The 21,639-nt window shown below is 36.4% G+C and overlaps 1 protein-coding gene and 2 long non-coding RNA genes across 4 annotated transcripts in view; 1 reads left to right on the top strand and 2 right to left on the bottom strand.

Annotated features, from left to right (window-relative positions):
• The window catches only part of LOC111044467 (probable Dol-P-Man:Man(7)GlcNAc(2)-PP-Dol alpha-1,6-mannosyltransferase), a 40,015-nt gene that overhangs the window by 15,374 nt on the left and 3,002 nt on the right, over positions 1 to 21,639 (top strand). The window contains exons 5-8 of the mRNA XM_039425538.1: positions 876 to 1,029; positions 9,213 to 9,357; positions 12,082 to 12,308; positions 17,500 to 17,754. Coding sequence (XP_039281472.1) covers positions 876 to 1,029; positions 9,213 to 9,357; positions 12,082 to 12,308; positions 17,500 to 17,754 — 781 coding nt within the window. The remainder of the gene's footprint in view (positions 1 to 875; positions 1,030 to 9,212; positions 9,358 to 12,081; positions 12,309 to 17,499; positions 17,755 to 21,639) is intronic.
• Positions 12,169 to 15,760, bottom strand: LOC120350768. Of its 2 annotated transcripts, none has more exons than XR_005571023.1 (3): positions 15,366 to 15,760; positions 13,612 to 13,895; positions 12,169 to 12,306 (listed from the first exon to the last, which is right to left on the bottom strand). It is a non-coding gene; the product is annotated as an uncharacterized LOC120350768 (long non-coding RNA). The 2 variants fall into 2 exon arrangements; XR_005571022.1 differs by having other exon boundaries at positions 13,612 to 13,846; positions 15,366 to 15,454.
• LOC120350769 lies at positions 18,106 to 21,309 on the bottom strand. Its single transcript, XR_005571024.1, has 3 exons — positions 20,963 to 21,309; positions 19,457 to 19,740; positions 18,106 to 18,157 (listed from the first exon to the last, which is right to left on the bottom strand). It is a non-coding gene; the product is annotated as an uncharacterized LOC120350769 (long non-coding RNA).

Here is a 21,639-nt window from a genome sequence, read left to right as displayed (position 1 = left end):
GTATTAGAGGTGGCTATGTTCCTGAATTAAGAGGTTACTAGATTCACTTAGTTGAGAAAATTAAGATAAGATAAGATGAGATAATCTTTTTATTGTATTAGAGGTGGCTATGTTCCTGAATTAAGAGGTTACTAGATTCACTTAGTTTGAGAAAATTAAGATAAGATAAGATGAGATAATCTTTTTATTGTATTAGAGGTGGCTATGTTCCTGAATTAAGAGGTTACTAGATTCACTTAGTTTGAGAAAATCAAGATAAGATAAGATAAGATGAGATAATCTTTTTATTGTATTAGAGGTGGCTATGTTCCTGAATTAAGAGGTTACTAGATTCACTTAGTTTGAGAAAATCAAGATAAGATAAGATGAGATAATCTTTTTATTGTATTAGAGGTGGCTATGTTCCTGAATTAAGAGGTTACTAGATTCACTTAGTTTGAGAAAATTAAGATAAGATAAGATGAGATAATCTTTTTATTGTATTAGAGGTGGCTATGTTCCTGAATTAAGAGGTTACTAGATTCACTTAGTTTGAGAAAATTAAGATAAGATAAGAGAGATAATCTTTTTATTGTATTAGAGGTGGCTATGTTCCTGAATTAAGAGGTTACTAGATTCACTTAGTTTGAGAAAATCAAGATAAGATAAGATGAGATAATCTTTTTATTGTATTAGAGGTGGCTATGTTCCTGAATTAAGAGGTTACCAGATTCACTTAGTTTGAGAAAATAAGATAAGATAAGATGAGATAATCTTTTTATTGTATTAGAGGTGGCTGTGTTCAGGAAGCACCAGTTCTGTAATGACTGACATCATGCTAGTTATGTTGTTCTATTCTGTTTGAATTATTCTAATATTTTATTTTTGTTTTCTAGTTCTAGTTGCACTACATTGCTGGATAAGAAGAAAACACTCAGCGTTTATTTGGCTGTCGGCAGCGGCCATTTTGATTTTCCGAGCGGAACTCGCAATGTTTCTCGGATTTCTGCTTTTGTTCGAACTTTTCTACAGACGAATACATCCCATCAAGTAAGTAGCTTGAAGGCTTTTGGGCTGTTATTTGTGAAAAGAGTGGGATCCATTCAACATATAAGCCAAAATCTATATATATATAAAAGCGAAATGGCACTCACTCACTGACTGACTGACTCACTCACTCACTCACTCGCAGAACTAAAAATCTACCGGACCAAAAACGTTCAAATTTGGTAGGTATGTTCAGTTGGCCCTTTAGAGGCGCACTAAGAAATCTTTTGGCAATATTTTAACTCTAAGGGGTTATTTTAAGGGTTTAAAGTTCGTCTTTTAGCATGTATATTCTTCTTCTCCCAATCTCTGAATTATAATTGAAATTTCCATATCATATGCTACTATCGAACTATAATCTAGATAGAGTACCTCTTCGAAACAGTTGTTAACTGGCAACTAAATTAATAATTTTGTCAGGTTGGCATTAAGTTGAGTTGACTTTGTTAGGTTGGCACCAAGTTGAAGATTTAAATGCATTTATCGCGGAATAATTGATTGGGCACTGCTACTTCAATCCTGGGAATATTATATTACTAGCCGTCAGGCTCGCTTCGCTCGCCATATCCGTTTAGCCAGACGTTTAGTCTGGACCCCGACTGGATTGTCCTAACATATGATAAAAATGCTCAAATTGAAAAATGCAGGCGAAGCGAGCCTGCTGATCTCATTCCTGGACGATCCAGTCGGGGGTCCAGGGGGCGGAGCCCCCTGGCTAGTCGGATATGGCGAGCGAAGCGATCCTGACGGCTAGTGATATAATAATATGGAAGCATAAAACTACTGTCTATCTATTAGATGAACCCCTCCAATAATTAATGCATTGGTCTCCAGGGTGGCTACTTTATCACACAAGTGAAGTTTTGAAGTTACCATAGAGAAGAAATTGCATTAGAAGATATCCCATGGTTTGGAGAATTCATTCAAATGTGTGCCTTTCGCTAAACATTCAGCAGCAGTGGCGCAGTTGTGTGCCTGCACTTTTTAAAGATGATAAAGAAGATAATTTTGAATAAAATTTAGAATTTAGAAATAGGCCGACACATCTAGAAAAGACCTGAGTCTATACCTAATTCATGCAGGTGAACGGGCTAGAGTCAAGAAAACTTCAATTAATCTTGCCATGCCTGATTTAATAGGTTTATACTATAGAATAACACTACAATTTGAAATAATTGAAAAATACAAACAGCTTGAATAAACATTGGCAACTAAAATCGAACAACAGAAACAACAATTTCATGTTACTTTGTTGACATTCTTCATCTGATTCGGGGGCGCATCACTATCCCCTTTTAGATAGCAATACGTCACAAAACCAAACAATATCAGTCATCAAATAACAAGTTAATTTCAACATAAAATTACTCAAGAAAGAAAAGCCCGTTGAACCCAAGTTTCGTCGATAGTAACCCATATAACCCATTTCATAATAATTTTGAATCCCCACTCTTGATTGACATTCTCGAATGAACCTTTGTTTCACTACACTGCACTTTCGTTGGTCTGTACGTTGCTTTATCGTCGGGGTTACAGTACCTTGTTTTGGCGATGAGCTTTTACCGGTTGAATTTGGCTTGACGGCGACGTCCTCTTACGTCCCTAGACCTGTCGTCTGAACGGGTGTCTTGAAGCGGTGTTACATAAAGTTGCGGAACCAAAGGGGTGGTAGTACAAGAAGTTGGTTTGGGGACACACATGAACCGCTGTAAATAAATGTATTACAGCATTAATTTCTAACTCTTCCTACAATTCATCAACAGCTAAAACAGGAGTTTATTCAATTATTTAATTTAGATTTTATCCTGACGTTCTGATTTCATTCTCAAAATTGAATTAAAACGGATTTACTTGCCAGAGTGTCATTAATATATACAATGCAACTTTTATGAAAACACCCGTAATAAATTAATATAATGCTTTTAGAAAATGAATACTTCATTAATTATGATGTTAACTTTTATATAAATTGATATAATACTCTTAGGAAAGGAATAATTTAGATTGAAATGATGCTAACTTATATGATATTTTTCGTTTGGTTTGCGAATCAAATATAATTTTTCATATAGTAGCTCGACTAGTATTGTTGGAAACTTGTACGCTAGCCAACATTTATTAATATTAATTTCATGGAAAAGAAAAACTTTCTTCTTCGTCTATTAAGATTTCTATCATAAAAATTTACTAAATCATTCGAAAGCCTTAATGACATAAGAAAACAGAGTCTGAAAAATATAAAATTATAAAATGTCATAAACTCAATATGAACATAATCTTAAAATTTCATTCCAATTTAAAGGCTATCTTCCTGACTTTCAGCAATACTCTACGATAATATATCTCCAGAAACAATAACTCAAATGTAACGTAACTGAAAACTTTCTATACTTCTTTAGAAAAAATGTATAAGTATCTTCCATCACTAATAAAATCAAAAGGATTATTCTCAATCAATATTATTAACTTGAAAAATAACAGGCTTTGTTGATAAAATCTTTTGATTGAAGATTCAATTAATTAATTTCCCTAAATTATATTTTAACCTTATTTTACGTACCTTAGCGGTTATTTGAAGAAGCAATTATTCGTACATGAAGAAGAAACACAATTAAACCTTTCAGGACATGGCACTACTAGAAATTTAAACATTAATAAAAATGACTAGCTCTACATTAATTAATTATATGAACTTATAAACTTGCCCAAAAAGGGGAAACATATGACTACATCTTTACTCTCGTAGTGCTCCTAGCAAAGTGTCCTCCGAAACGTAATCTGGTCTCTCGACTGGGGAATCCCCACTACTGTATTTAGAAACAGGTCTCCTATTGGGCGAAGAGAATCAATTTCACCAATCATGTATTAGATTCTAGGCCTACGCTGCGACGTTGCAATATCGTAGGTCGGGGCCTTGTATTAGAGGTGGCTATGTTCCTGAATTAAGAGGTTACTAGATTCACTTAGTTTGAGAAAATTAAGATAAGATAAGATGAGATAATCTTTTTATTGTATTAGAGGTGGCTATGTTCCTGAATTAAGAGGTTACTAGATTCACTTAGTTTGAGAAAATTAAGATAAGATGAGATAATCTTTTTATTGTATTAGAGGTGGGGCTATGTTCAGGAAGCACCAGTTCACTCTTGTAATGGACTGACATCATGCTAGTTATGTTGTTCTATTCTGTTTGAATTATTCTAATATTTTATTTTTGTTTTCTAGTTCTAGTTGCACTACATTGCTGGATAAGAAGAAAACACTCAGCGTTTATTTGGCTGTCGGCAGCGGCCATTTTGATTTTCCGAGCGGAACTCGCAATGTTTCTCGGATTTCTGCTTTTGTTCGAACTTTTCTACAGACGAATACATCCCATCAAGTAAGTAGCTTGAAGGCTTTTGGGCTGTTATTTGTGAAAAGAGTGGGATCCATTCAACATATAAGCCAAAATCTATATATATATAAAAGCGAAATGGCACTCACTCACTGACTGACTGACTCACTCACTCACTCACTCGCAGAACTAAAAATCTACCGGACCAAAAATGTTCAAATTTGGTAGGTATGTTCAGTTGGCCCTTTAGAGGCGCACTAAGAAATCTTTGGCAATATTTAACTCTAAGGGTTATTTTAAGGGTTTAAAGTTCGTCTTTTAGCATGTATATCTTCTTCTCCCAATCTCTGAATTATAATTGAAATTTCCATATCATATGCTACTATCGAACTATAATCTAGATAGAGTACCTCTTCGAAACAGTTGTTAACTGGCAACTAAATTAATAATTTTGTCAGGTTGGCATTAAGTTGAGTTGACTTTGTTAGGTTGGCACCAAGTTGAAGATTTAAATGCATTTATCGCGGAATAATTGATTGGGCACTGCTACTTCAATCCTGGGAATATTATATTACTAGCCGTCAGGCTCACTTCGCTCGCCATATCCGTTTAGCCAGACGTTTAGTCTGGACCCCCGACTGGATTGTCCTAACATATGATAAAAATGCTCAAATGAAAAATGCAGGCGAACGAAGCGAGCCTGCTGATCTCATTCCTGGACGATCCAGTCGGGGGTCCAGGGGGCGGAGCCCCCTGGCTAGTCGGATATGGCGAGCGAAGCGATCCTGACGGCTAGTGATATAATAATATGGAAGCATAAAACTACTGTCTATCTATTAGATGAACCCTTCCAATAATTAATGCATTGGTCTCCAGGGTGGCCTTTTTATCAAAGTACACAAGTGAAGTTTAGAAGTTACCATAGAGAAGAAATTGCATAAGAAGATATCCCATGGTTTGGAGAATTCATTCAAAGTTTGGAAGTTTTGTATCAAATGTTGGTGTTGTTTATCAAATTAAGATGATACTGTATCATATTGTGTTGATACTGTATCATGTTGAGATGAAACTGTATCATGTGTGGTGATACTGTATGGCTTTTCTACAGACGTATACATCACATCAAGTGATTAACTTCATAGATAGCGATAGAAACGATAGCGTAAGAAGTTATCCCATTGTTTGGAGAATTCATTCAAAGTTTGGAAGTTTTATATCAAATGTTGGTGTTGTGTATCTACTTGAGATGATACTGTATCACATTGTGTTCATACTGTATCATATTGAGATGATACTGTTCCACATTGTGTTTATACTGTATCATATTGAGATGATACTGTTTCATATTGTTTTGATACGGTATCATGTGTGGTAATACTGTATCATTTTATGGTGATACTGTATCATTTTATTTTGATACTGTACCATTTTATGGTGATACTGTATCATTAAATGGTGATACTGTATCATTAAATGGTGATACTATAAAAGTTATGGTGATATAAGAGAAAATATAGCATGAGAATATATATCTCATGGTATAGGTCGTTTATGTTCCGAATTTCAAGCCGATTTTTTGTTACCTCAAAACGATTACTGTCTTCTACTGTCTATGATTACTGGTTTGTTGGGGTGAGAGTGTAAGAACGGCACAGTAAGAGAGACTACCAGCGTCACATAGCTTCACGAAAAAGAACTACTAGGACTATCGGCTTGAGTTACCTGGAACATAAATGCTCTCCAAGGGATATCTTCTTAGTAGTAGCTGAGTTGTTGGAGAGAGAGGTCACGTTTGTTTGAGCTCTCATAATTTGTTGTTTTTTGTGCAGTTCTTGATGGGTTAGAGATCTGAAAATTGTCAAGTCATTAGTGTAGGTGTTTTGTTCAAGTTTCATTTATTGAACATTTCATACATCGCTTGAGTCGCCTTATATCAGTGAATATGTCTACTCCTGTCTAAGCGACAGGATCCAAAGCAGGTAAGGGCAAGGGTAAGGATAAGTCAGCCGGCGCTGCTTCAGGCGCGATAAGCCGGTCGTTAATACTGGAAGACTTGGACTTTCTTCTGATTTCTTGGATGCAATCAAAGTAACTGTGTCAAGTACTTTAAAAGACGATTCACTTATCTCTATTCTAGTTGATAAGATATTGTAAGCACGATATGGACGGCGGGAGAAGCCTCCACCAAATATGTAAGCAATATATGCCTTCACCAAATATGTAAGAGTGGGAAAATGATAAAAAACACAAGAAAAGATCGTACAGGTTTTGATATTTAAAACAAAACAATAAATATTAATTACAAAATTAAAATTATAATTAGAAATTACGAAATAATAATAATCAGATGAATATTTCAGGGGCTACTCGCTTTGCTGCTAATGAGGATTCAATGTTTGTGGTTATGAAAAAATTTAAGAACAATGACTCAGTAGTCACCTACCTTTTTGAAATAGCTTCCCACTTTGGCATCCACTGGTATTTTCGCGGCGTTAATTATTAATTAAAAATCAAAATAACTGATCTAATGAAATGGGTTCAGATCCCGTCCTATTCAATAATACAATTCTCGGTATTGCGGAAAGTGGCAGTGAAGACACGGACAATGTGAAATAGATATCATAAAGATTAAAATGGGACTGGATATCGATAAGCAACTAATCGATCAATCGTATCGTGACAGCCGTATGCGACCTGCTGATCCACGACCCCGTCCAATCTTTGTCAAGTTCTCCAGCTTCAATGCTCGGACGCTGGTGTTTTCGCAGAAGCGCAAACTGGCGGGAAGCGGCGTCCTGATTCGTGAATACTTTACCAAGAGGCGGTTGGCTCTCTACAGAGACAGCCAATCACCAAGTATGGTGTACGAAATGTTTGGACCAACGAGGGTAAAATAATGTTCGTGAATGAAGGCAAGCGGTCGGTAGCTGTTTTTGCAGAGTGTGCTGATGGCGGCGAGCGACAACAGGCTGATGATAAACAGTAGAAGCTGTTCAAAGAGTTTGTACCACCCGGCCAAACTGTAAACGACCAGTACTACAGAGAGGTGCTCCGTTGACTAACCGCCCAGGTTCATCGAGTCCGTCCGGGGATTGCCGATTCGTGTATCCTCCATCACGACAATGCTCCATCGCACACCTGCCCTGCTCGTCACCCAGCAGTTGGCCAAACAGTCGAGGGTAACGGAGCCACATCCTCCTTACAGCCCGGATATGACACCACCGGTTCTTTTTGTTCCCCAAGATCAAGAGACGCGGTTCGGGACTCTGGAAAACATTCAACGTGCTACGACGAGGGCTCTAGACAGCATAGAGGTTGCCAACTTCCAGGGAGCGTTCAGGGATTTGGAAATCCGGTATCAGCGTGTTATCGACTCCAATAGGGACTACTTTGAAGATATCTAATGAAAAATTGTACATATTTTGCCCATAAAAAATTTCCTGAGGTCAGTCCGGTTACTTATTATACAGACTATGTATATTATTTTTGTATTAGTTTCAGGCCTCATTTTAAAAACATTATCATTCTACTACTCAAAAAAGAATGTAGTAATTTTATTTATATTTTTAATTTTTGTTTTTTCTTCATCTCTGTGATTTGCGTTTGCAAAGTATATCTGTAATTTTACGTTTGCCATAGGTCTCTTGAGACCTGGCAAAGGAAATTAAATAAATGAATCAATCAATCAATCTTATGCTGTCTTCTCTTTATGCTATAGCTTCTTCCAGTTAGTTATTCAGCTCAGTGTCAAGGAATTTTTCCATACATATCAATTAGAATCTACCTTCAATAGATTTTAACTAACTCTGTATTTCTATATTCATTTCATGAATGAATTTCAGTTTAAAAATCATTGTAGCTATTTTAATAGAGAATTCATTCATTTTTGTAGTTTATCCTCCAATTGGTGTTTCTAACTCTTTATTTCAGTCTTTATTTTATAATAAATAGTTTACAAAAACATTTGATTAGAGCAGCCTTAAGTAAACCAGGACTATACCCTAGTAGACAATTATTTGTTGACCTTGATGTACCGACACTTAGACAAACTTATGTTGTTAGAACTATCTTGTACCTTAATAAAAATTTTCAACATCTTGAGTCCAGAAGAACGCCTTACCTTACCCGTCCAGCAACTACAAATGCATTTAATGCCAATCTAATAAAACTATCTGTATGTAGACACCAGTTCACATACTACTATAATCTACTTTCTAATAAAATTCCTTTCAAATTCATCAGTAATAAAATCACAAAAACTCTTTTAAACGAAATAAATCACTGGACTAAACAGCACATTTACTTCTCATTACCTAAAGTATAAATTCTAATAACCAAATATATATGTATAACAACCACAATTATGTAAAATCACAGAATATTCATCAATTGTACTCTGTCTTAAAACCGAAATTCTTATTATATTTTTTATTCTTTATTTGTCTCCACGAATGTAATAGTTAATTTTCAGCTTTTGAACTCGCAGCAGGCGTTCAGGTTTTCCTTGCCGGCTGTGCCAACAAGTAATATTTATTTTGTTCTATTGTAAAAAACTTAAATTATTCGAATTATATTGTATAATTTAAATTATAGTAAGTTTTATAATGTAATTTTGTTTTTGGCAAATGAATTATTATTATTATTATTATTATCTTTAGAGGTTTATCTTATTTTGCATCATTGTAGTTATTTACTAGAGAATATATTCATTCATTTTTGTAGTTTATCCTCTAATTGTATTCCTGTGTTTATTTTATTAATTTATTTATGTGATTCTGCATCATTGTAAGAATAAATTATTATTCATTCTTGTATTTTATTTATTTTTTCACGTGATATGTTTGTATTTCCGCAGAGTTATCAAGATAGGTGTTCCGGCCGGCCTAGTATGCCTTGCTTTGACCGTTGTCGTGGACTCAGTGTTCTGGGGAAGACTATTGTGGCCAGAAGGGGAAGTTCTCTACTTTAATACGATTCTCAATCGTAGTTCTGACTATGGTGTATCCTTTTCCATGCAAAAAACTTAATATCTGTACTATTCAAATACTGATATAATACAGGTTTTATCGGTTGCTCCTCTGCATGAAAGAATAATACAAAATAGACGCAACTGGTGCAGTCATTCTGTCAATTCAATTCAATTTATTTCACCAAAACACAGAAAACAGTACAAAGATGTGACAATCAGAATAAAAAGCAATTATTATTATTCTAAATATCAACTAATATACATTGGTGTGGCTGGAAAAAGAAGCCTTGAGCTCCAGCCACGAGTTCGAAAATATTCTTTAAATTATTGGTACATTTGCCGTGATAATATTCTAAAATACAAACCAAAAGATAGTAAACCAAAAACCAAAAATATGTATAAATAAACACACAAAATCAATTCTTGAATCAAAAATCAACAAGCCCAATAATAGAAATAGGTAATATAGAAATTATAATAATAATAATAAAAAAATGTTTTCTTTTAGGTAATCAAAAAAACCAAGTTTAAACTGAGCGTGTTAAAAACAAGTCATAATTATAATTATTTAGTTTTCGATTTTAAAAAAGTAATTCTCTTTTACCCAGGATCTTATTTTATTCAATTTATTACTTGTAATTTTATCCCTAATGAAATCGTCTGGTATCCTATTTATTAGCTTATCGCTCTGGAACTTGAACTGATGATTGCTGGTTGTCAATGCAGTGAAATTTATACTGTAAGCACTTACACTTGCTGGTCTTAAATTGTAAGTGACACTGCGTTGAGTAATAGATGTGTATTTTTATTTATGAATATAATTAAGCTTGTTATGTACGTTTGGCGAAGCGTTGGTAAGTTTATCTCATCAATATTAGTGCTAGGATAGCGTCTTGGTCTTCCTAGCGCAGCCCTGATGATATGCTTTTGAATAGTAAAAAGTTTATTGAAATGGGTGTCAAAGGCTGCTCCCCATACTTCTATATTGTAGTGGAAGATTGAGAGAGCATATGCATTGTAAATTGTTCTGAGAAAAGAATTCGCCACTGTACAGCGGGCCAAAAATTTATAATTCTCTACCGGCCAACCTAAAAGATTTGGACATTTCAAAATTAAAGTCAGAGATTGGCTGGTTGAGAGACCATTTTATTCATTAGATGGATTTTATAATTGGACTGCCTAACTATGTACTGTATATGATTAAGTAGGCTAAAGCAGGAGAACTAGTCTGGGTGATCTATACGACTGATTTTCATGTTTAAACATTCTATTATGTGTTTTTTTATCTATATAAGTTGAATGTTGACCCAGCCTCTGTCCACTATTGTGGATGTTCAGGACATGATAAAAATCTAATCTAATCATTCGAATTTATTTATTTTTATTTATTTACAATGCAAATAACACAAATGTAATAACATTGAAAGATAAAATAATAAGGTAGTCCTTGTGCTATTTTTCTTCCAAATTTATAGATTACAAAGTCCAAGATAAGGTTAGAATTTCACGTTTACAATTTTTATAAAATTTTGGTCCAAAATAAACATTAAAACTATAAATTTTGAATTTAGATGGCTTAAATTGAAAAATTGATTAGAAATATTCCACTCAATTACCACTTTTAACGAATAAAAGTTAAATAAGTTTTATAACTTAGAATAGAATGCCACCTGGAAGAATGCCTCTTCATACTCAATTACTGCGTTCATTTCAAACAGTGGTAAATGAAAATGTTTTCTTGGAATAATCAATCAATCAATTGTTCATTTTTTCTTCATACAATGCATACATGTATTTCTATATTTATATAAATACAATTGACAATTAACAAAATAAGTTAAAATAAAATAGTATTATTATTATTAAATACAGAAAGTCCCTGAAAAAGTTGAAACCCTGAGCGCAGGTGCATAGGGAATAAAATGTTTTCGCCACACTGCACAAAAAGCAGCTGTTTTCCAGTCCCTACGTAGATCTGAAAGACCTTGTTTGCAGGCGACGTCAGAAAAGGGTTCTTTTCCGGTCTAGGCCAGAAAGTTGTCTCTTCCAGTCGCTCATGGAAGTAGTTAATAAGTCATCCGCTAGATCGGGCGAGTGTCCACTTTCATCATCAGCTGAAGTCGCCATGATTTCAGTTCCAGTTTCGAATCAAACTAATTCGCTTCGCAACCAGTTTTATTCAATTATATTGTTGATTAGTGCATTCCGAATTTTCAAAAATGCTTGAAGATGACTGTGGTATTCCAAGTGAAATTTTAAAAGAATCTGAAATCCTGACTGCAAATCTTCTACCACTAAAATCAAGAGATAGGTACGATAGCTTAACGAGTATTCTTTATTTTGTATTCTTTATTTATTTTGTCAGCAATGCCTGTAGTGTGGCGAAAAATATCGTTCGCACCACGGACAAAAATGTTTTTCCAGCTCTCAATCTTTTCTGAAACCGATTTCGAGCTGGAAAAATCTCATTTTCTGCTCTAGGTGCGAAATATACTATTTCTTCCTAACCAACAAAACATTTCCGATCGCCACTGTTGAAAATGAATGCTAGCCGTTCGAAAGTAATCCAGTCAAAGTACTACAGTAAGTGATCAAATTTGATTACTTACTTGAAATAATTGACTGCATGTCGTGTGAAATACATGAAAAACTGGGTTATAAATAAACCTTATTCCCAATGAAAATAGAGTCACTGTTAGATAAAATCGCTCAAGATAAATTCAGCTTTATTCTCCTTGACCAGTTTTTTCTGTAGACCTCCCCCTGGGCATGGTACTTCTACTCAGCGATGCCGCGCGCACTGGGAGCATCCACTCTACTGGTGCCCCTAGGCGCCGCCCTCGACGTGCGGGCGTGCCGCCTCCTTCTGCCGCCCCTGGCGTTTGTTGCCGCCTTCTCGTTCCTGCCGCACAAGGAGCTGCGCTTCATTGTCTACGTGTTTCCGCTGCTCAACATTGCGGCTGCGTGCGCATGTCACAAACTGTGAGTAAACGAAACAAATCTAAGTTCACACGTACTGTAGTAAGGTTCACGTTATAATGACAGTGGAGAAAGATAGATAAAAAAGAATTCATTACAAAAGATGAATTGTTCAAGGCAAAAGATATAACCATGTAAAAAAGATGGATGAAAAAGAACAGTGCTGCCGATTCTCATCTGCAAGGCACACATTTCAAGTGTGCTAAAACAGCTGATCAAATTACTTTTCCTCCACCTACTGTCTAAAGTACTTACTTTACTCCCTGAAACCTAATACTAAAGTGTCACTTTTTCGCTCTCGGTAGTAAAAAAACAGAAAAACTCCCTAGGGAGTAAAAGTGACTCCATTTAAATAACATGGGGAGCATCTCTATTTTGAAACTTACATTGTAATAGGTTAGAAGGTCTAAGCTCAGATGAGAAAGCATAATAGAGGTGTCTGTCATTGAGTCAACTGAATTCAATACCACAACCAGAAATTTGATTAACTCATGAAATATATTTTGTATGATAATTATTATATTCTTAATATTAGTAGACGATAAAAATTTATACAATTTTTAAATATTTTATTCTATTCAAAATTCCAGCCAACAAATATTTTATCTGCAATTCAAATCTGAACCGCGTGATCTGGAGTCAGCCATATTTGGTAGACACCCAGCTGATATAATTGTTACAACTTTGGCCGATAGATAGCGCAATCGGCAGTGCCAATCAGACGACCGGTTTTTAGGTTTCAGATTTTAGGTTATGTTGTTAGGAAACATTGTCACCAATACGTAAGTTATTAAAATTATATTATTTGCAGTTTCTATAAAAAAATGTAGATGGAGGAAAAATTTTGTGTACATCACGAGCGAAAAATACGTTTTCTCCCTCGGGAAAATTGTTGCCCTCGGCTTCGCCTCGGGCTTCAAACTTTTTCCCACAGGGAGAAAAAGTCGTACTTTTCACTCTAGATATACAAATAACTATTCATTATCTGTCTTTACTATCAGAGAATTAAGCATTTCCAATAATATCAACATATATTGCCATTTAAAAGTATAAAAAAAGTATAAGCTCAACCTGCCCCATTAAAACATAACTGAACATAATCTTTTAGGTTATGTAGAGAAATTGAAATCCACCCAATCTGAGATTTTCTCCCTGTCTTGGTCAACGACGGTATTTACGCATAAACGAAAACCCCGCTTAACACATGAATTGAGAAAGGTGTCATTTTGTTAAAAACACTTCAAGTTTAAGGAGGGGGTATAATTTTGGTTGGATGTGACAGCCGTTGGTAATGCGACATACATACCACCGATAAACGATTTCTTGCCACATTCGTAGCAGCATATCAGGCGTAACTTGTGCATTCGAAGCGATCCCAATATGATGCGATTTCGGAGGTCATTAAGATTGTCTGGTGGAGGTGGATTATAAACCTTTGATGAAACCCCACAGGAAGAAATGCATCGATGTTAAATCCGGTGAGCGAGGTGGCCATGCAATTGGCCCTGCACGGCCAATCCAGCGAAGTTGAAAGCGATTGTCTAGAAAATCCCAAACTTCTCCGTGGAAATGAGCTGGTGCACCGTCATGCTGAAAGTAAAAGGGCACTTGTTCATCTTGTTCAGCATAAAGGTGCGTACAGACTTTCGCTCTGCTCCGCAACCGAACGTCACTCCAGCAGAGCGATTGATGATCGACCGGGGAGCAACAGTGGTTCGACAGGGGAACGCGAGAAGATCTAACATCTTCCGTAACGTTCATGATGGGTGCGGGGGAGTAGCGACTGTGGTTCGATGGTGGTACGAGGGCGGTACGAGGGAGGAGCGTGCTCGGTGCGGGTTGGAAGCGCGAATATGTGTACGCAGCTTAACAATGCACCAGCTCATTTCCACGTAGAAGTGCAGTAGCAGAAGTCTTCGGGGTGAATTACAGCATTCAATTTGGATTTTCGTTTAATAATTAATTAATATTTTAATAAAATTTTTGTAATAATATAAGTTTCATAAAATGAATAAGCAGCTGTTCTGAATAGTGAGTTGTGTTTTTTGTGGCTCTAAATTTTGTAAAATTACGCAAAAATGTGCCAATTAATGGTGATTTGAGTGTGATATGTTTGGTTTCTATTCTGTTTCCAACCGTCAATATTTTAAAATCTCAGTTTTCGTTGTTTCTTAGGGAAAATGGACTAAATTTTAGGAAAATGAAACCATAAACCCCTTTTCGGACATTTAAAATGTTATCTAAATTTAGGAGAGAAATAGTACAAGGAGTATCCTTAGTTTTTCTCTCCCAATCAGTGCTACTTTGTGAAAATTATAAATAAATAAATTCATTAGCATTTGAATAATTGCAATATTTCAGTAATGTCCATCTGTGATGTAATTTTATTCATGAGTGCATTTAGGCTATGCATGTGGCAGTCATATATGTATTTGTCAATAAATAAATTCATTTTTCCTACAGTTACGTTGAAAAGTGGCCATTGCTGCACTGATTACAGAACGCAAAGAATCACTTTTCCGCTCTAGTGCGGGGAAAAATTTTTCTGCACTCCAGATTTGCAACATGGCACGCAAAATACTTAGTAGGTTATATGGAGCAACAGTGCAGCAAAATCAAAATGAAGTTGGTAACAGTGACTGCTGTGGCTGCTATAGTGAGCAGAGGTGCAACGAAGCACAACGCGCTAATTATTAATTATATATTATAACCAACGACAACATTTTAATTCAATTTGACAATAAATTAAGGTTTTTATCAATAATAAAATTACACAGAAAAACATTTGATGCATTTCAGGCAATTTTACCCATAATTACCCACTTTTCATATTCAATGGTAACTGTAGGAGAAACTTAATGTGAAATACGTGCGCAAAGTTCCTCTGCTGCACTCAAGAAACCATTCCGCCCTCGCCTACGGCTCGGGCGTAAACGTTTCTTTCGGTGCAGCAAACTGTCACTTTGCGCACTAGTTGCACAAATAACTAAATTAGTCAGTAGATGAATGAAATATTAGATTAATTAATGTATTGATGAATGAATACACTTTTTATCGTACTTTCATTTGCTGTTTGTCGGTTACAGATGGTCGAACCGCTCCAAATCCTTCTTCCAGAAAACTGCTAGCGGTTGGAGCAGCCGGCCACATAGCAGCCAACTGCCTGTTCTCCCTGTTTCTGCTGAGCATCGCCCACGTCAACTACCCGGGTGGCGTCGCCATGGCCAGGTTGCATCGGTTGCAACCCGCCGGCGCAACTAGTGGTGCAACCAGTGTGCACATCTGCAACCTGGCCGCGCAGACCGGTGTGTCACGGTTCACGCAGTTGCATGCGCATTGGACGTGAGTGGTCGCTTTTCAAAACTTCACATTATAATCCATTATTCCATCATCCATAATAGATAGGTGATCCGTGGTCTAGTGGATAGAGTGTTTGCGTAGCAGCCAAGAGATCCCCGGTATAAATCCATTAAAATAGTTAACATTGAAATGAAAATAGAATAGGTCAAGGTCTTTTAGTTACTAAATGAAATGGATGGTTTTTTTCATATGGTACTTCTGAAGAATATATGATTATTAAAATAGAAAATACAAAAACACTTCAAGTTTAAGGAGTGGGTATAATTTTGGTTGGATGTGACAGCCGTTGGTAATGCGACATACATACCACCGATAAACGATTTCTTGCCACATTCGTACCAGCATATCAGGCCTAACTTGTGCATTCGAAGCGATCCCAATATGATGCGATTTCGGAGGTCATTAAGATTGTCTGGTGGAGGTGGATTATAAACCTTTGATGAAACCCCACAGGAGGAAATGCATCGATGTTAAATCCGGTGAGCGAGGTGGCCATGCAATTGGCCCTGCACGGCCAATCCAGCGAAGTTGAAAGCGATTGTCTAGAAAATCCCAAACTTCTCCGTGGAAATGAGCTGGTGCACCGTCATACTGAAAGTAAAAGGGCACTTGTTCATCTTGTTCAGCATAACAATGCACCAGCTCATTTCCACGGAGAAGTGCAGTAGCAGGAGTCTTCGGGGTGAATTACAGCATTCAATTTGGATTTTCGTTTAATAATTAATTAATATATTAATAATTTTTTGTAATAATATAATCATAAAATGAATAAGCAGCTGTTCTGAATAGTGAGTTGTGTTTTTTGTGGCTCTAAATTTTGTAAAATTACGCAAAAAGTTCCAATTAATGGTGATTTGAGTGTGATTTTTGGTTTCTATTCTGTTTCCAACCGTCAATATTTTAAATTCTTAGTTTTCGTTGTTTCTTAGGGAAAATGGACTAAATTTTAGGAAGGTGAAACCATAACCTATTTCGGACATTAAAAATGTTATCTAAATTTAGGAGAGAAACAGTACAAGGAGTATCCTTAGTTTTTCTCTCCCAATCAGTGCTACTTTGTAAAAATAGTAAATAAATAAATTCATTAGCATTTGAATAATTGCAATATCTCAGTAATGTCCATCCGTGATGTAATTTTATTCATGAGTGCATTTAGGCTATGCATGTGGCAGTCATATATGTATTTGTCAATAAATAAATTCATTTTTCCTACAGTTACGTTGAAAAGTGGCCATTGCTGCACTGATTACAGAACGCAAAGAATCACTTTTCCGCTCTAGTGCGGGAAAAATTTTTCTGCACTCCAGATTTGCAACATGGCAACGCAAAATACTTAGTAGGTTATATGGAGCAACAGTGCAGCAAAATCGAAATGAAGTTGGTAACAGTTACTGGTCTGCTATAGTGAGCAGAGGTGCAACCAAGCACAACGCGCTAATTATTAAATTATATATTATAACCAACAACAACATTTTTATTCAATTTGACAATAAATTAAGGTTTTATCAATAATAAAATTACACAGAAAAACATTTGATGGATTTCAGGCAATTTTACCCATAATTACCCACTTTTCATATTCAATGGTAACTGTAGGAGAAACTTAATGTGAAATACGTGCGCAAAGTTCCTCTGCTGCACTCAAGAAACCATTCCGCCCTCGCCTACGGCTCGGGCGTAAACGTTTCTTTCGGTGCAGCAAACTGTCACTTTGCGCACTAGTGGCACAAATAACTAAATTAGTCAGTAGATGAATGAAATATTAGATTAATTAATGCATTGATGAATGAATACACTTTTTATCGTACTTTCATTTGCTGTTTGTCGGTTACAGATGGTCGAACCGCTCCAAATCCTTCTTCCAAAAACTGCTAGCCGTTGGAGCAGCCGGCCACATAGCAGCCAACTGCCTGTTCTCTCTGTTTCTGCTGAGCATCGCCCACGTCAACTACCCGGGTGGCGTCGCCATGGCCAGGTTGCATCGGTTGCAACCAGCCAGCGCAACTAGTGGTGCAACCAGTGTGCACATCTGCAACCTGGCCGCGCAGACCGGTGTGTCACGGTTCACGCAGTTGCATGCGCATTGGACGTGAGTGGTCGCTTTTCAAAACTTCACATTATAATCCATTTTTTTATCATCCATAATAGGTGATCCGTGGTCTAGTGGATAGAGTGTTTGCGTAGCAGCCAAGAGATCCCCGGTTCAAACCCACTTATGACCAAAAGTTTTTGAACAGGTCACTCCCGTGTTATCGGATGGGCACGTTAATTGTCGGTCCCGGCTGAAGTATTTAAGTCGTAAGAACATGGAACTTCCGTCAGGGACTCCCCACCTGTAAAAGCCATACGAATATTATTATTATTATTATTATTATTATTATTTATCATCTATAATATAATAAAGAAAAAAACTGGCTTATACATGTACAGGATAGGAAATTGTCTACGTGTTTCCGCTGCTCAACATTGCGGCTGCGTGCGCATGTCACAAACTGTGAGTAAACGAACAAATCTAAGTTCACACGTACTGTAGTAAGGTTCACGTTATAATGACAGTGGAGAAAGATAGATAAAAAATAATTCATTACAAAAGATGAATTGTTCAAGGCCAAAGATATAACCATGTAAAAAAGATGGATGAAAAAGAACAGTGCTGCCCATTCTCATCTGCAAGGCACACATTTCAAGTGTGCTAAAACAGCTGATCAAATTACTTTTCCTCCACCTACTGTCTAAAGTACTTACTTTACTCCCTGAAACCTGATACTAAAGTGTCACTTTTTCGCTCTCGGTAGTAAAAAACAGAAAAACTCCCTAGGGAGTAAAAGTGACTCCATTTGAATAACATGGGGAGCATCTCTATTTTGAAACTTACATTGTAATAGGTTAGAAGGTCTAAGCTCAGATGAGAAAGCATAATAGAGGTGTCTGTCATTGAGTCAACTGAATTCAATACCACAACCAGAAATTTGATTAACTCATGAAATATATGTTTGTATGATAATTATTATATTCTTAATATTGGTAGACGATAAAAATTTATACAATTTTTAAAATATTTTATTCTATTCAAAATACCAGCCAACAAATATTTTATCTGCAATTCAAATCTGAACCGCGTGATCTGGAGTCAGCCATTTTTGGTAGACACCCAGCTGATATAATTGTTACAACTTTGGCCGATAGATAGCGCAATCGGCAGTGCCAATCAGACGACCGGTTTTTAGGTTTCAGATTTTAGGTTATGTTGTTAGGAAACATTGTCACCAATACGTAAGTTATTAAAATTATATTATTTGCAGTTTCTATAAAAAAATGTAGATGGAGGAAAAATTTTGTGTACATCACGAGCGAAAAATACGTTTTCTCCCTCGGGAAAATTGTTGCCCTCGGCTTCGCCTCGGGCTTCAAACTTTTTCCCACAGGGAGAAAAAGTCGTACTTTTCACTCTAGATATACAAATAACTATTCATTATCTGTCTTTACTATCAGAGAATTAAGAATTTCCAATAATATCAACATATATTGCCATTTAAAAGCATAAAAAAAGTATAAGCTCAACCTGCCCCATTAAAACATAACTGAACATAATCTTTTAGGTTATGTAGAGAAATTGAAATCCACCCAATCTGAGATTTCGTCTTGGTCGACGACGGTATTTACGCATAAACGAAAACCCCGCTTAACACATGAATTGAGAAAGGTGTCATTTTGTTAAAAACACTTCAAGTTTAAGGAGGGGGTATAATTTTGGTTGGATGTGACAGCCGTTGGTAATGCGACATACATACCACCGATAAACGATTTCTTGCCACATTCGTAGCAGCATATCAGGCGTAACTTGTGCATTCGAAGCGATCCCAATATGATGCGATTTCGGAGGTCATTAAGATTGTCTGGTGGAGGTGGATTATAAACCTTTGATGAAACCCCACAGGAAGAAATGCATCGATGTTGAATCCGGTGAGCGAGGTGGCCATGCAATTGGCCCTGCACGGCCAATCCAGCGAAGTTGAAAGCGATTGTCTAGAAAATCCCAAACTTTTCCGTGGAAATGAGCTGGTGCACCGTCATGCTGAAAGTAAAAGGGCACTTGTTCATCTTGTTCAGCATAACAATGCACCAGCTCATTTCTACGGAGAAGTGCAGTAGCAGAAGTCTTTGGGGTGAATTACAGCATTCAATTTGGATTTTCGTTTAATAACTAATTAATATTTTAATAAAATTTTTGTAATAATATAATCATAAAATGAATAAGAAGCTGTTCTGAATAGTGAGTTGTGTTTTTTGTGGCTCTAAATTTTGTAAAATTACGCAAAAATGTGCCAATTAATGGTGATTTGAGTGTGATATGTTTGGTTTCTATTCTGTTTCCAACCGTCAATATTTTAAATTCTTAGTTTTCGTTGTTTCTTAGGGAAAATGGACTAAATTTTAGGAAGGTGAAATCATAACCCTATTTCGGACATTTAAAATGTTATCTAAATTTAGGAGAGAAATAGTACAAGGAGTATCCTTAGTTTTTCTCTCCCGATCAGTGCTACTTTGTAAAAATTATAAATAAATAAATTCATCAGCATTTGAATAATTGCAATATCTCAGTAATGTCCATCTGTGATGTAATTTTATTCATGAGTGCATTTAGGCTATGCATGTGGCAGTCATATATGCATTTGTCAATAAATAAATTCATTTTTCCTACAGTTAAGTTGAAAAGTGGCCATTGCTGCACTGATTACAGAACGCAAAGAATCACTTTTCCGCTCTAGTGCGGGAAAAATTTTTCTGCACTCCAGATTTGCAACATGGCAACGCAAAATACTTAGTAGGTTATATGGAGCAACAGTGCAGCAAAATCGAAATGAAGTTGGTAACAGTTACTGGGCTGCTATAGTGAGCAGAGTTGCAACGAAGCACAACGCGCAAATTATTAATTATATATTATAACCAACAACAACATTTTTATTCAATTTGACAATAAATTAAGGTTTTTATCAATAATAAAATTACACAGAAAAACATTTGATGGATTTCAGGCAATTTTACCCATAATTACCCACTTTTCATATTCAATGGTAACTGTAGGAGAAACTTAATGTGAAATACGTGCGCAAAGTTCCTCTGCTGCACTCAAGAAACCATTCCGCCCTCGCCTACGGCTCGGGCGTTAACGTTTCTTTCGGTGCAGCAAACTGTCACTTTGCGCACTAGTTGCACAAATAACTAAATTAGTCAGTAGATGAATGAAATATTAGATTAATTAATGCATTGATGAATGAATACACTTTTTATAGTACTGTCAATTGCTGTTTGTCGGTTACAGATGGTCGAACCGCTCCAAATCCTTTTTCCAGAAACTGCTAGCGGTTGGAGCAGCCGGCCACATAGCAGCCAACTGCCTGTTCTCTCTGTTTCTGCTGAGCATCGCTCACGTCAACTACCCGGGTGGCGTCGCGATGGCCAGGTTGCATCGGTTGCAACCAGCCAGCGCAACTAGTGGTGCAACCAGTGTGCACATCTGCAACCTGGCCGCGCAGACCGGTGTGTCACGGTTCACGCAGTTGCATGCGCATTGGACGTGAGTGGTCGCTTTTCAAAACTTCACATTATAATCCATTATTCCATCATCCATAATAGATAGGTGATCCGTGGTCTAGTGGATAGAGTGTTTGCGTAGCAGCCAAGAGATCCCCGGTACAAACCCACTTATCACCAAAAGTTTTTGAACAGGTCACTCCCGTGTTATCGGATGGGCACGTTAATTGTCGGTCCCGGCTGAAGTATTTAAGTCGTAAGAACATGGAACTTCCGTCAGGGACTCCCCACCTGTAAAAGCCATACGAATATTATTTTTATTATTTATCATCTACAGGGTGATTCATAATTATGGTAAAATATTTTAATACGTGATAGTAGAGGTAAAAATAAGAAAAAAGTTCATATAAACATATATCCATAAACGCTTCATTAGCGA

This window comes from Nilaparvata lugens, chromosome 4 (assembly GCF_014356525.2).
Source record: "Nilaparvata lugens isolate BPH chromosome 4, ASM1435652v1, whole genome shotgun sequence".
Classification (NCBI taxonomy): Eukaryota; Metazoa; Arthropoda; class Insecta; order Hemiptera; family Delphacidae; genus Nilaparvata; species Nilaparvata lugens.
The sequence above is the reverse complement of the archived record's forward strand: the minus strand, read 5'-3'. Positions and strand labels throughout refer to the sequence as shown.